General features: G+C 36.4%; 1 protein-coding gene across 10 annotated transcripts in view; it reads right to left on the bottom strand.

The window, feature by feature from the left end:
• Window positions 1–15,922, bottom strand: part of Il26 (interleukin 26) — a 63,314-nt gene that overhangs the window by 41,662 nt on the left and 5,730 nt on the right. For 4 of the 10 annotated variants that reach the window (XR_013440495.1, XR_013440496.1, XR_013440497.1 and 1 more), the window contains exons 4-5: window positions 5,822–5,887; window positions 1,595–1,713 (exon numbers count right to left, since the gene is read on the bottom strand). The exons of 1 other annotated variant lie outside the window; for it this stretch is intronic. Coding sequence is in view for 2 of the 9 variants with exons in the window: in XM_005328757.4 (XP_005328814.1) it covers window positions 5,648–5,734; window positions 5,822–5,887 (153 nt within the window). In the remaining 7 variants the exon portion in view is untranslated. Of the gene's footprint in view, window positions 1–1,594; window positions 1,714–1,783; window positions 1,824–3,034; window positions 5,735–5,821; window positions 5,888–15,922 lie in introns of those variants that run through there. 5 more of the 10 variants (XR_013440498.1, XR_013440499.1, XR_013440501.1 and 2 more) reach the window with 3 other exon arrangements.

Genomic DNA, 15,922 nt, shown 5'->3' with positions numbered 1-15,922 from the left:
GACCTTTCAAATTATGAGATTCTGTTTCCATAGAGTTCAAATTCCAAAGCATTTCTGTTGGACTAAAATGAGATGCTATAAAATAAAATGCTGAATTTTTATGAGTCCTCATTTAATCACCTCCCAACCAGTTGGCCACTGGGTACATCAATTTTACCTCCTAAGTACCTAACAAATCTATTTTCTCTTTTCCAGTCTTACCGTCATTGTTTTATTTCACTGGTTAAAAAAAAAAAGCTTCCGAGTGTCTGCTGTATCACAAGCTCTGTGCTGAGCACTGAGTAACCAATGCTGAGTAAGACTCAAATCTGAGCCTTCATCAAGGAGATAAGCAAGCAACTGGGAAGTTACCGTACATTATGAAAATACTATTCTGAAAACATGCTCTGCAAGGGTTGTAACCCAGCTGGGAATACATGGTTGGTGGGATGGAGGAAGGCTTGCTGGAAGAGGTGACCCTGAACTGAGTCTCAAAGGATAAGTTATCGCAAACCTAACTTCTTCATGAAAACGTGTGCAGATCTCCACCTCACTGTACTTCGTATCTTATAACCATCTAGTTATTGGTCTTCATATCTGTCTTCCTCTCTCGATTCAAAATTGCTAGTAGGTATCTATGGGTTTTATTTATCTTCATTACCTGTTGTGACTGTGTGACTAAGAGATTGTAAGCATTCAATCAATGCTTACAGAACAAATTGCGTTTGGTCTAGCAGTGACTCACAGCCATGGTGAAGGATATCCGTTCTTAGGAAATGTAATGATGTACAGTCATTCGAAGCTCGGTTTAGCATCTGCTTTCAAGATGTTCTGATGCTTTTCTTGCTCCACCTGACTGGGCTTTCACTTTTGCTCCTATCTGTGCACATCTGAGCAATCCAGAAGCTTCACTAATAGGAAGGCAGTGCTTCCTCCAGCTTTCCTTCTTGGGAAGCTGTATCCACCATGATGATCTGACCAGGGCTGATGGGGACAGATGAGAGCCACGTCGCCACCCCAGCATCCTCTGTCAGAGCCACAGTCATCAGAACCATGGAACGACTGACTGAGTGAGCATGCTTTTGTCCTTCCATCTCCGGAAAAAATGACAGGAGCTCTGAAACCAGTTTGAAACCTGAGCATTAGGCTTGACTTTTTGTAAACTGGTATCTGTGGGTAGGTTAAAATGGCCTTGTTTCAATTTTGTATGTTCTAAGCTGGACCAAAATGAGGCAGTGGAAATTCATTATTATGCAGTGTTTCCCAAGCTGTAAGACACAGTCTGCCCAAAGTTTGCAAGATGATTCCATGGTACACGTGTGAACAGATTTTAATTAAGAATGCAATTGTTTAAATTCAAGTAATCTATTTTTTAAGTCAGATATTGAATTACCTTTTATTTAGAGCAAATTTTTTAAAAAGGCGTTGATTTAAATTCATTGCTGTGTAAATAATAATATAGATGCTTTTAGAGGATTAGAGTCAGACAGCACTATTAAATTCCATTCCTTAAGGCTCATGCCAACCAGGAAATTAGAGTGGCAAAAAAAAAAATGACAGAGCTGGAAGAATCCTTAGAGACCATCTAATTCAATTCACTACTTTATATACTTACTTAGCAAGTATTTGTTGCAAACTTCCTATGTATAAGATTCTAGGCAGAAATACACTGAATCAGACAGTCCAATGGGAGATACAGATGTTATACCCAGTAAAGAAATTATCATGTGGGTTCTGTGAAGACATAATAGAATATAAGAAACCATTGAGCTGGGGTTATGGTTGAGTGGTAGAGAGCACTCACCTAACATGTATGAGGCACTGGGTTCGAACCTCAGCACCACCTGAAAATAAAAAATAAATAAAACAAATATAGTCTTAATTAAAAAAAAGAAACCATTAACATTAGGAGAATGTTTGTATGAAATCTCAAAGGATCAGGAGAAATTAACCATTCAAAGGGCTTGGGATGATAGTAGAAGCAGTTGAGGGCAAGGGAGGAGAGTATGTTATCTGAGAGCGCCAGGGTAGCTAGAGTACACGAGACCTCAGTCTCTCGGTGGGAAGATGTCTGAATGAAGCGCCTGAAGTAGCTAATTTCAATCAGGACCCACCCAGAAACAGAGGCCCAGGAGGCAGTATGACCTGGCCACAAACCCCAAGATGACCACACACCCCAAGAGCAGTCAGACCCCAGCTTCAATCATTCTCTTATGGGTTTGTACATAGTATCAATGCTGGTTTAGAGAGCCCTGTGTTCAGGTTCTATTCAGGTGCAAGGGACCCTAGAGAGACGAGAACAAAGCAGACCAAAGCCCTGCCACACACAGCCAATACTCTAAGATGGTCCAGACAGTCTATAAACAGACATGCTTGCCAGCAGGATAGAAGTAGTTTAGAGAAAAGTAAAGCAGTTTTGTGTGGGTGTCCCCCCAATAAGTCAGGGCTGGCCACATCCCTTGACCTCACTGAGGGGTCTTTTCAGCACCCAGCACTGCTTGTTGATACTCAGACTCCTTCTGCTTTACCCTGTACTATAGATTTGTTTAACTAATTCTAATAAATGCTGGCAGACAAAACATTTTAACAGGACACTTAGTCTCATAGGAATGTTCCAGGAAGAATCAACAGTAGGGCATCTCCTTCTATAAATGCTAAGAAGTGGATTCTGAGTTGATATAGCATGGGCATTTGGGGGAGTGCAACCATTTCCAAAGTGTCATCGTGTCTGGTGAAATCCCAGAATGCCACCTGCACACCAGTGGGCTTCACCCACAATGATCCCAGGAAGACACATCTCCCTGTGCACAAAGATCTCAGCTTCTCCACAGCTGCCTCTTCAATATATCAGTCCTTACCTCAAAACACAGACATTATGCTTTTCCCCTCTAGAATTTGAAAATTACTCATTTGGGAACAGGTACCAACACATGGGCATTGGTTGTTTCCCCCAGTGATGACTTTTATACTCCTATATTGCACCTGAGCACAGTCACCTTTTCATCCGTGACTCTGTGCATTCTTGTGCTATCAGAAGAATAAGATAAAAGCACAGTGGCACAGAAGCAAGATTTTATTCTTACGTTTGAGCATGAGGGAGGTAGCATATGGGAGCCAGAAATCCCAAGCTGACTCTAACAAAGGACAAAGGTGTGCAGGCTTTATGGCTTCTTCAGGGGAAGCAGGGACCTAGACTCTTGATGTCAGCACATACATATTGCTCCTGTGCTTCTTCTTCGGCATGCCTCTTCATGCAGCACATATCTAATTTCCATATGAAGTGTCCACCTCAGGGTATGATTTTTACTAAGAAAGTAAAAGTAACTGGAGAATACTGGAGCTGTGGTTACTGGGACTGAACCAAGGCTTGCACTCATACATATGAGGCAAGTGATCTATGCTCAGCTACATCCCGTCCCTTTTCCATTTAATTTTGAGACAGGGTCTCACTAAGTTGCCCAGTCTGGCCTCAAACTTGTGATCCTCCTTCCTCCACCTTCCAGGTAGTTGGGATTACAAGTGTGCACCACCACGCCCAGCCAACTGTAGATTAGTTTACTGACAATTCTATGCATGTGTTTGCCCCATACCATCTGGAATTGTTTCTTATCATCAAGGAGAGTCTGATATTTCTTTTTTCAGAGCAGAGAAAGCTGTTGTCCTGTCTCTTTTTAGTAACCTGTCTGCCTCTAGCTTCTTGGTATTTCTACTGACCACATGGTCTCAGAAGGCTGAACTGGCTTCTCAACCTCCCATCTCCTGGTGTGTTATCTTAACTTTATAGACTTGAAGACTGGTCCACTTTTTAACTTCTAATTTTCTGGTATGTATGTTAACTGTATAAGACCGAGTGCTAACTTGACTGTCTTGTTCCCCCCTGAGAGATTTTACTCACTTAATCCTAAGGGATACTATTTTCCATGGGAATCCCAGATAATGTCATTTTGACTGTTCTTGGCAAACAAAACAATTTGGGAAACAATCAAACTAAAATAATTGACTTTAGTTGCCTAAAAATATTAGGGAGGTAGGTGAAATGTTATCCTTAAAGACCTAAAGTCCATTTCTTTGCTGACTGTCAGAAGAATGTTTCCCAGCCTCACTGAAGTCTAGAGACCCTAAGTAATGGTCAGATTAAAAATGACTTGTCAGCAAGACTGGACACTGGGGACCTATGGAAGTCCAGCACAGTGAGACTCAGCCATGAGGGAGCTGTTCCCATAATGTACTAAAAGTCGGGTAAGGAGAGGCTGTGAGTACACAGTCTCCTCTCTGATACAAGGCAAAACCAGGGACCAAGTTTCTGAGTCCCCAGATCCCAGCTCTGTCAAATGTTCCTGAGGAAAGAAGGCTGTCCCACTTCTGATGGCCTCAGAGCCTACTCAGGAAGCCGTGCATTGAATGTTAAATGAAGATAGTCCTCCAAGCGCTCCCCCAGATCCCCAACCCATCACCACATCTTCCCTATCCTATGGTCTTGTCTAGTAAAGAGGTCTGCATAGGGCAAGATAAGGGATCACAGTTGATGGGGAAAGCAGAAAGAGGTGACTTTGAAATACAAGATCAATCAAGAGAGGATGGTACTTAGTGAACAGCCTAAGCACCATAGGATTGAAAAGAACTGGATGGTAGGAAAATAAATGAAGTTTTCCAAGTACATCATGGGTAAAGATCTTAAGGAAACTAAAAGTTCCTAGCACAGGACACCAAATCAGTGTTGTCTGCACACAGGAGAATGTTATGAATGTCCTGAGAGTGACATAGCTGGCTGTCAGGCCATGAGGTCAGAAACAGCCCATGTCTTCTACTGCCATGTGCCAATAACAGTGAAGCAGGGTCCCCTTTATAAGAAACAGTGGCCAGGCCATATTACTCAGTTAACAGAAAATCTAGCTGTGAAAATGAGGTTTTTAGACCTTGCAAAAATTGATTGTGTGACATCTGAGCTACATTTTTACTTTGACTTGGCCTCTGGCGACTTTCCAAATTTTATGACACCCGGAAGGAGCATTATCGAGCTTCAGCATCATTTCAACTTGACTGCTTGTGGTCTTTCCAGCTTGGGTTATCTGTCAAAGATGTTCCTAGTAAATCATTCCAAATAGGTAGTTGACCAGTATGTTCTATTTGATCTGATCTTATCATTATCTATTACAACCAATGAAATTAAAGTATGCTATCATGGAAAGGATATCCAGGAGAAAGAAACACCATTCAATTAACATCAAAACCAATTAAGAGCTAAGTTCACACTGGGCATAATTAATAACTATCAGACCATTAAGTAGGCAATACCATGTATATAGCATCTACTTATGTCTCCACAGCATTATATCATATCCCAGTAATTTGTCATTTTTCTTCCACAAATAATATGTGAGTTAATTCAGTTTGTACATCTTTAAATTAAATTTTTACTATACACTTGTAAATAACAAAATAGAGCCAAGATATTCTTTAAAAACATAGAAAATGTACAAGTTATTGACAATTTACTTATTTCCAAGACTTTATTACTTTAAATCTCTCTCATATATTCTGAATTACCTAATTTATTATCAGAAATGTGTACAAAATTTTTAAAGAAGAATGCTGTTATAAATTTATTTCTAATTATTATCATTGTATTTCAAAATAACTATCAAATCAATGTGTTTGGGCTCTTGATTTACTGAATGCTTTCTAACAGTTCTTTAATCCAGGACAGAAGAATATCCAGTTCACTGATGGCTTTATAGATTCCTTTGTTTCCAATCTGCAGATAAAGTAAAAAATATAAAAGAAGAAGTCTTTCATACTGAAGAAAACAAATCATTCAAAAACAAGAATTTGAAATATTTACCCCATAAAACGTTCTTTTCATTCTGGTAATGGATGTCACCTCTCTAGCTGGTAAAGCACAGGATATCTAAGAAATCAACAATAAGTACAGACAAAATTGTTGAAGATGCACTTATTTTTTTAATTCTTTTCAGTTGTAGTTGTACACAATACCTTTATTTTATTTATTTATTTTTATGTGGTGCTGAGAATCAAACCCAGCGCCTCGCACATGCTAGGCAAGCGCTCTACCACTGAGCCATAACCCCAGCCCCTGAAGATGCATTTATAATGCTCTTCCATCCATTCAACAAATGTTTATTGAGCAAGTATTATGTTCTGGTCACTGGATATGGTTCCTGTCCTCACAGAACTTACAGTTTCAGAGGAAATAAGATGATAAATAAGAGTACAAAAATGAAAATTTGCAAATTACAATTAAAGTTATGTTTGCAATACACAGTGCTCTGTGATAGAGATTTATAGTAATAACCAACTTTCAATTGAGTGGTTACAGAGGGCTCCTTTGAAATAGAACATTTAAAATAACATCTGAAAAATGAGAAGGAGCCAGTTTGGGCTGTCTGAGAAAGCAAGGAGAGGAGAGAGGAAGTTGGAGAAGAAACACAGGCAGAGTGACTTAGACAGAGGGAAAGATGTTGCCAAGGCCTGAGCAGGGAAGAGATCAGTGCCTTCTAGACACTGGAAAAACGAAAGCATGGCTGGAGCAGTTGAGAAAGAGAGCTGTTGGAAGTATGGAAGATAGGAGAAGGACAAGAAATGTTTACTTTTTGAAAATTCACCCCAGCTGTCACATACAATTTACAGTACAATGTTCAGTGTGGATTATCAGGAGAAAACTCCCAAGAATTTCATATTAATTGCTCCAGGAGTGAGCTGATATTTTGAGAAGCTGGCTGGTAGCCTGGTCAGGAGAAGATGCCAGTCTCCCTTTGTGCAGTTATGCTTTAAAACCCTATCTGAATGCAGAGATCACTTAGGAATAAAATAGGAAAACAATTAACATCTTCTTCTATTCTCTCACAAATTTTTATAGGGTTAAAGAAAAGGGAAGAGAAGGAAAAGTTGGAAACGTCTGATTTATTCACTTAGTTTTTATTCATAAAACTTTTGCATTCAAATTGACCAAGGAGACTTTATAGATTGGTTATTCACAATTTGCAAAAGTGAAACTACAGTTCAGGTAGTTTAGTCACTTGGTTAAAGTCTCACAAGAGGCTGTATCCTAGTGACAAAATAGTGTAGAGGCACATCAAGAAAGATAACAGTTAAAACTCATGAAATGGAAATGGATGAAGGATAATACATGGCAAAAGTCAACCAACAGGTGTTTTTATCCTACAGATCTGGTAGGATAGCTAGACTTCACTACTGTAACTAAGGAGGACTTATCTGAAAGGAGGGCTTTCTAAAAGAATGCTCTCATTTTTAAAAAAAAATTTCAGTATACTCTTGCAGTTGCAAAAATTGGGCTACATGACAAAAGGGTTAGTAGTATCATTATAAAAACCACTGAATGACCAAAAATGGCTGAAAATTCAACTGAAATAGACATGATTTAAACTAGAGGCAAATTATTTGTAGTAACAGAATAACTAGAGAACTAATCAAAGAAAAGTGTGAGGAAAGTCATGCAGTAAAAAAACACTGCATGCTTATCATAGACTACAGCTTATCATTCACCATTAAATCAACACGTTTATTGCAAACCTGGTATATACTTGGCATACAATTGTGCCTCTGCCATATAGTGCTGCTATATTTCATTCATTTAGAAAAGTACCTTACAGAGAGGGATAAATTATGGACTTGAGGTACCCAGTATATACTGGCTGCCTGAGATTGAAAGAAGTTGATAGAGGTATGGCTGCATAACGAGTGGTGCTGGTGATTGAACAATTTCACCATTACGATTGGGTGCTTTGATGCTGAGCTATACCCCCATGCAGGGAATGTTGTAAAGAGAAAACTACTCACTGAAAAGACATTCACACAGCAGAGGAAGTCAAATCCATCACAATACATGTGCAAGCAACAACATAGAAACACAGGAAACATGAGGACATAAGCAAACAAGACATCTCCAAAAGTTCATAGTTCCCAAGTAACCAAATTCAGATATTGAAGTAGATGAAATGTAATACAATGAATTATTTTTAAAAAATTTATTATTAAAATGATTAGTGAATGAAAAAAAAGCAATGAACTAAGGGAAAAAGTACAGGTTATAAAAGAATATATCAATAAAAAAGATTCTGAAAAATAAACAATAATCATGGTGATGAAAAATTTAATAAATCAAATGAATATTTTAGTAAAAACCTAACCAACAGACTAGATGAAGCAAAAGAAAGAAAATCGGGGCTTGAAGACAAGCTTGTTGTTTTAGAACACTCAGACAGTAATAAAGAAAAAATAAGAAACTATGAGCAGAGTATTCAAGAGCTCTGGGACAACATTAAAAGACCAAAGACCCATAGATCTTGAAGAAGGACCAGAAATATAGACTAATGGTACAGAAAACTTATTCAGTGGATGAGATTAACATTCAGGTATTCAAAGCACTTAGAACCCCAAATAAACAGGACCAAAAAGTCAAAAATTCAGAACAAGGAAAGAATCTTAAAAGTTGTAAGAGAGAAGCAACAAGTAAAATACAAAGGAAAACCCATCAGAATAACAGAAGATTTTTTAGCAGAAACTCTAAAGGCCAGGAGGGCATGCAATTATGTATTTCAAGACCTAAAAGAAAACAACTACCAACTTAGACTACTATATTCAGCAAAGCTATTCTTCAAAAAGCTATTCTTCAAAAATTTAAATAAAAACTTCTGAGATAAGGAATTCATGACTACTAAGCCAGAATTTTAGAAGATAATTGAAGTAATCTTTTATTCAAAAAGAAAGACAAAAAAAATAGAGGCACAGAAAGAATAAATCACACCAGGAAATATATCTTACAGGCAAAGACATTCACAAACTGAAAGTCAAAGAATGGAAGATGATGTTCCATGCAAAAGCAATTCAGAAGCAAGAAGGACTAGCTACTCTGCTATCAGACAAAGCAGACTTCAAAGTAAAATGCATCAGAAGAGGCAAAGAAGGAAATTATGTGTTGGTCAAGGAAATAAGATGATATAACAAATGTAAATATTGGTGCTCGAAACATTGGTGCACCCAATTTCATAAAACATTGATCAATATAGAGGGACCAATGGTCCATCACAATAATAATAGGAGATTTCAAGAACAACACTCTCATTGATAGGTCATCCAGGCCAAACAACAAAGAACAGATTTAAGCTATATTATAAATCAAGGGGACTTAACAGACATTAGCAGAATATTTCTTTTCAGTCACTCATAGACTTTTCTCCAAAATTGATTCTTCATTAGGCCATAAAGCAAATCTTATCCAATACAAAATATTGAAATAATATCGTGCATCTTTTCAGATCATAATGAAATGAAATTTAAATTAATAGCAAGAAAAACTAAAAACTCCATGATATATGAATTCAAAAAGATACTTTTCAATGATGGCTGGGTCATTCAAGAAATATTGAGAATGTTAAAATATTCCTAGAATCAAACAAAAATGGAAACACAACATTCCAGAATCTGTGGAATGCAGCGAAAGCAATTATTAGAAGAAGGCTTATGAAGCTATGAGTACGCATCCTAAAAAATCAGAAAAATCTCAAATAATAACCTAATTATATATCACAAATTTTTAGACAATGAAAAATAAACCAATCCCAAAAGCAATAAAAGGAAAGAAGTGTAATAAATATCAGACTGAAATTAAGGAACTAGATAATAAACAAAAAACTACAAATAATCAATGAAATAAAGGATTGGTTCTTTGAAGAGACAAACAAGATTGATAAACTGTTAGCCAAATTAATTTAAAGAATGAGAGAAAAGACCCAAATTAATAAAATTAGAGACAACAAAGGGGATATTACAACAGACATCATTGAAATCCACATGATCATTAGGGACTATTTTCAAAACCTACAATCCAATAAATTGGAAAATCTAGGAGAAATGGATGAATTTCTAGACATCTACAACATATCTAAATTGAACCTAGGGAATACAGAAAACAAACAAGCTAGTAACAAGCAATTAGATTGAAATAGTAATTTTTTAAAAAAAACCCTCCCTAATGAAGAAAAGCAGGATCAGATGGATTCACAGCTAAATTTTACAAGATTTTTTGAAGAATTAATACCAATGCTTCTTAAATTACTCCATGAAATAGAAAGGAAGGGAAAGTATCCAAACTCGTTCTATGAAGCCAGTATCACCCTAATATCAAAACTGGATAAGAAGAAATCAAGGAAAGAAAATTACATACCAATGCCCTTGATGAATATATATATACACAAAAAAATCCTTAATAAAATACCTGTGAGCTGGGCATGGTGGTGCACCTGTAATCCCAGCAACTCAGGAGGCTGAGGCAGGAGGATCACGAGTTCAAAGCCAGCCTCAGCAATTTAGCGAGGCCCTAAGCAGCTTAGAAAACCATGTCTCAAAATAAAAAGAACAAAAAAGGGTCTGAGGAATGTGGCTCAGTGGTTAGGCAGCCCTGGGTTAAATCCCCAGTACAAAAAGTAAAAATAAAAATTTGTAAACCAAATTTAGCAACACATTAAAAAGATTATAATCATGATCATGCTGGTTTCATCCCAGGAATCCAATAATGACTCAAAATTCACAAATCAATAATTTGATACATAATGTAAATAAAATCAAGGAAAGAAATCACATGATCATCGCAATAGATGCAGAAAAAGTCTTTGACAAAATTTATTATCCCTTCATGATAAAAATCCTAAAGAAAATAGTTAGAAGGAACTTACTTCATCATAATAAAGTCTGTATATGACAAACCTAAAGCCAACATCATACTGAAAGCATTTCCTCTAAAATCAAGAACAAGACAAGAATGTCCACTCTCACCACCCTATTCAATATAGCACTTCAAATTTAACACAGAACAATTAAGCAAGAGAATGAAATAAAAGGGATACAAATAGAGAAGGAAGAAATCAAATTATCCTTATTTGCAGATGATATGGACCCTAACAGTTCCATCAGAAGACTCCTAGAGCTGGTAAGACATTTCAGCAACATAACAGGATACAAAAGTAATATACAAAAGCAGTAGCTTTTTCAAACACCAATATGAATTGGCTGAGAAAGAAATAAGGAAAACAATTCCATTCACCATAGTACAAAAAATAAAGAAAGAAAGAAAAACTCTAGGAATGAACTAACCAAGAAGATAAATGATCTCTACAATGAAAATCATAGAACACTAAAGAAAGAAATTGAAGACATTAGCCACTAGAAAATGGAAAGTGGCCCATATTCATGAAGAGGCAGAATTGATATAGTTGAACTAGCCTACCAAAATCAATCTACAGAATTAATGCAATCCTCATGAAATTACCAACAGCATTCTTCACAGAACCAGAAAAAAAACAGTCCTAAAATTCATTATGGAAGACAAAAAAAGATCCAGAATAGCCCAAGTAGCCCTGAACAAAAGGAGTAATGCTGGAAGCATTAAAATGCCTGATTTCAAATTATACAGCAGAGCCATAGAAACAAAAGTATCATGGCACTGGCATAAAAACAGATACATAGATCCATGGGACAGGATGGAAGACTCAGAGACAAACCCACAAAACTACAGTCATCTGATTCTTGACAAAGGTGCCACAAACATGCCTCAGAGGAAAAACAGCCTCTTTAACATGGGGAAAACTGCACATCCCCAGGTAGAAGAATGAAATTAGATTGCTATGTCTCACCCTGTGAAGTCAACTCAGAATGGATCAAAGACCTAGGTATATTACCAGGAACTTTAGAACTGTTAGGGAAAAAAGGGGGGCGTGGAACACTTGAACACATAGGCACAGGCAACCAGTCTCTTAGCAGGACTCTTGTAGCTCAGGAAATAATACCAAGAGTTAATAAATGGCACCAAATTAAAAAGCTTCTGAACAGCTAAAGAAACAATTGACAAAGTGAACAGAAACCCTTTGGAACAGTAGAAAATCTTTGCCAGTTACTCTTCCTACAGAGGATTAATATCCAGAATATATAAAGAACTTAAAAAAAAACTCCATACCATAAAAACAAATAACCCATTATGGTTTAGATGTGGTGTCCCCCAAAAGCTCACATGCAAGACAAGGCAAGAAGGTTCAAAGAAGAAATGCCTGGGTTATAGGCTTAACCTAATCAGTGAATTAATCCCTGATGGGATTAACTGGCTGGTAACTGGAGGTAGATGGGGTGTGGCTGGAGGAAGTGGTTCATTGGGGGGACTATGGGGTATATGTATATTTCTCTCTCTCTCTCTCTCCCTCCCTCTCTCTCTCTCTCTCTCTCTCTCTCTCTCTCTCTCTCTCTCTCTCCCCCCCCTCCCCTCCCCTTACTGATCATCATGTAACAGAGCTGCTCCCCTCTGCCACACTCTCCCACCATGATGTTCTGTCTCACCTGGAGTTCTAAGGAATGGAACCAACCTTCTAAGGACTAAGACCTCTGAAACTGTGAGCCCCCAAATAAACTTTTCCTCCTCTGGTGGGTGTTTTAGTCACAGCAGCAAAAAAAAAAAAAAACTGACTAAAACATAATCCAAACAATAAATGGACAATCCAAATGGTCAAAAATTATATGAAATAATATTTTGCATCTTTAGACCTCAGGATAATAAAAACTACATGGAGAATCCATCTCTCTCAAATCAGAATGGCAATCATCAAGAATACAAATTACAGTGAATGCTAGCAAAGAAAAAAGAATTCTTGTACACTGGCAGTAGGAATGTAAATTAGTACTGCCACTATGGTAATCAGTATGGAGGTTCCTCAAGAAACTAAAAATGCAACTACCATCTGATCCAGCAATGCATTTCCTTGGTATTTATCCAAAAAAAATAATAGAAATACATGCATATTCGCATTTATCAGCATAAATTCACAAAAGCCTAATCACAGAATCAGCCTATGTGTCCAACCCAGCAAGCAGATCAATAAATAAAGAAAAAATATATACATACACACACATCCATAAAAAAAGAATGAAATTACAGAGTATCATGCTAAGCAAAATAAACCAGACTCAGAAAGATAAGTAATGTGTGTTTTCTCTCATACAATAGTAGAAATTAGCAGAGAAGAAAAGGAAAAAAAGGGATGTCATGAAAGAGGAAGGAAGACCAATAGGGCAGAAGAAAACCAGGGGAGGAAGGAAGGAAGGAAAATGAAGGGTGTGAAGCTGATCAAATAATGTTGTATGCGCGTACCAATTATACCACAATGAAACACAGCATTCTGTATAAAAGTACCCTACATGATAAAAAAAATTGCCTCAGGACATACATGATGGCTCACAGTCTGCCAAGAGTCAGAGCAAAGCAAAATTACAGTACTATGTGATAACTACTGTGATGGAAACAAAATTACAGCTGGATAATAGAGACAGAGGAGAGGAAATCTGACTGTGGAATCCAGAAGGCTTCTAGGAAAGAAGCAAGGTGCATCTTGAAGAATGAGTGGAAGGAGCAGAGAGAAGGGACCAGTAGGCAGAGGAAGCAAGTGTTCCAAGGCTGAAGAGAGCGGACTATTAAACATATTTCAGGTCCCAGCTGAGATCCCCAGAAGAACCTATTTTAGTTACAACCCCAACTTCCACCCTAGAGGCAGCACTTCTGCTGTCTGCTCCCTTTGTAGCCCCTATCACAATCTGACACCAGCAGGGGCTGGCTGGAAGCATTTTCAGTGAACTTCGTGAGGACAGAGAAATTAACTGTCAATTTTTGGTGAATCCCCAAGCTCTGGAAGAGTGTTCATCAAATAAATGCTTGTTAATAATAAATGTTTGCAAAAGAAATGCAAACATCAGCCTACTGCCCCAGCATCCACAGTCTTCTGGCTTAATAAAAGTTTGAAACATGCCCCAGACATTAGTGAGCACCAAAACTTTGTTTAAAATAACCACATAAATACATAATACAGTTCTTAATTTGTGTTCCTGATATCTTCATGTGTTTGGGGAAAAAAGAATTTTATTATACTATGTCATGTTATAAACATATAGCCATTGTGGAAATGAAAAAAATATATATAAGAACTTATATTTTTTATTTATCCCAGCATACTTCAGATTGGATCACAACCACCTTTCTTTGTTGTTTTTGTTAATTTGGGCAGGGTTTCTGTCGATCTTGATAGCTAAATAGTTCCTACTTGTGGTCATGGTCTTGATTTCCAAAATCGTTTTTTCCCAAAATACAAACGATAAATAAGGGATTAAAGACTAAATAAATGTCATCATTATATCATATGATACTAAATGAAGACTTTTAAGCAAATCTTATTCAATGATTTTTTTGCACAATTTTTCATGTGAGGTCCTACAAATATTATCCAAGGTGCTTTCAAAGTAACAATTGAGAAAAGTGTGTGCTAATATAGCCTGTTTTGAAAAAGGACTAAATAAATAAATATCATTTTGGCAAAAGGAAAGGCACTAGGACACAACACAAAACTACTGAGACCAAGAAGCCTTATGGAAAAGTCAAAAAGAAAATAACAAAGTAACATTATTCAAAAAAATACTGTATTTAAAAAAAGTTTTCATGAAAAGAGGAAAGAGTAACTAAACTATTAGCCAGTGTCTCTCTGCAAAACCAAATTCCACAGACATTTAATTTTAACAAAACAAATGATAAATATCTAACAGCTAAGTAAATATGTAACAGAAGAGCTCATAAAACATGATTTAATTTATATATTCTCTATAACTGGAAGAATGATCTGATATGGATAAGCATAGATAATTTTGCCTGCATAGAATAATCTTAGACCATTACAAAATATTTTTCCATGTTTTAACCAGAGGAAAAGAATTAGAGTTTCAAAACCCTTATTTACATACAGATATAAGGGTAGGGAAACTTTATTGCAGATTTTTTAAATTTCTCGATGTAATTACCACTCAGTAGAATGAGTCTATATAATTTAGCTTGTGAAAATTCTTAACCCAGCCAGAGAGCTGTGCCTCATCATTTTGACAGAGGTATTATATATCATTAACCCAGGAACACCATTATTGGCAGAAATATTCTATAACATAATGAGAAAACATATTTATTAAGATTAAAACCAATTACTCATAATGATTTCTTCATTTTTAAATCAAACTTCTATTGTAAATTATACACATACATGGTAGTACTAATATAAAGTACTAAAAAGTTATTCGCTTATTTAAGAGAACCACTCTCAGAAATTGTTGAGAAAATGTAACTGAAAGTAAATCAATGGTCTGTGTATAGAAAGCAGACAATTTTCCAAAACCATGATATGCTAGGCACTTTGACATTCTTTTGTTTAATTCTCCAAACAACCTCACAAGGAGACTACTGTTATTGTTAAAGAGATAGGTTTTGGACTTCTCAGTTACTGAAAGAATAAGACAAAACTGGTTTCACTTCCTCTTTCTTGCTTTAACAGTTGAAGCAATTGAAATTTTAAAAATTGACATTACAAAGATGAAGGATAATTCACAAGTTGGTAAGCTAATTGCAATTTATGATACAAATTATTTTTCAAACTGTTTATAAGAAATAGAAACACAAATATCATATTTGCCAAGACATCAGATTTTAAATGTAATTAGACATAATAAATATGGAAGATGTGCCTTTCTAATTTCACAATTACTCTTCAGGCTCTCAAAATGCTAATTAAAGTATATGAAGAAATCTTGAAAACTAATGGAAATTTTTTTTCAGTTTCAACTTTGATCACTAGCAATTAGGCAAGTTATTTTATGAATCCAATGAGGCAACTGTTCAATTCCCTTTCAAGTCTGAGAGTATGAGTTCTATAAGAATCTTTAAATATCTTCTTTACACATAACTTTATTTTAACAATTATACCATCAAACTAACTAAACCAAATTACCCAAATCAAACTAATTGGAAAATGTAATTTTTATTAGCTGCTGCAAAATGTGCAGAATGTTACCAGAGACAATGAGATGATATTCAAATACAGTGGTACTAAGGACT

The sequence above is a fragment of the Ictidomys tridecemlineatus genome, chromosome 6 (genome assembly GCF_052094955.1).
Source record: "Ictidomys tridecemlineatus isolate mIctTri1 chromosome 6, mIctTri1.hap1, whole genome shotgun sequence".
Taxonomy (NCBI): domain Eukaryota; kingdom Metazoa; phylum Chordata; class Mammalia; order Rodentia; family Sciuridae; genus Ictidomys; species Ictidomys tridecemlineatus.
This window is presented reverse-complemented; position numbering and strand designations above follow the sequence as displayed.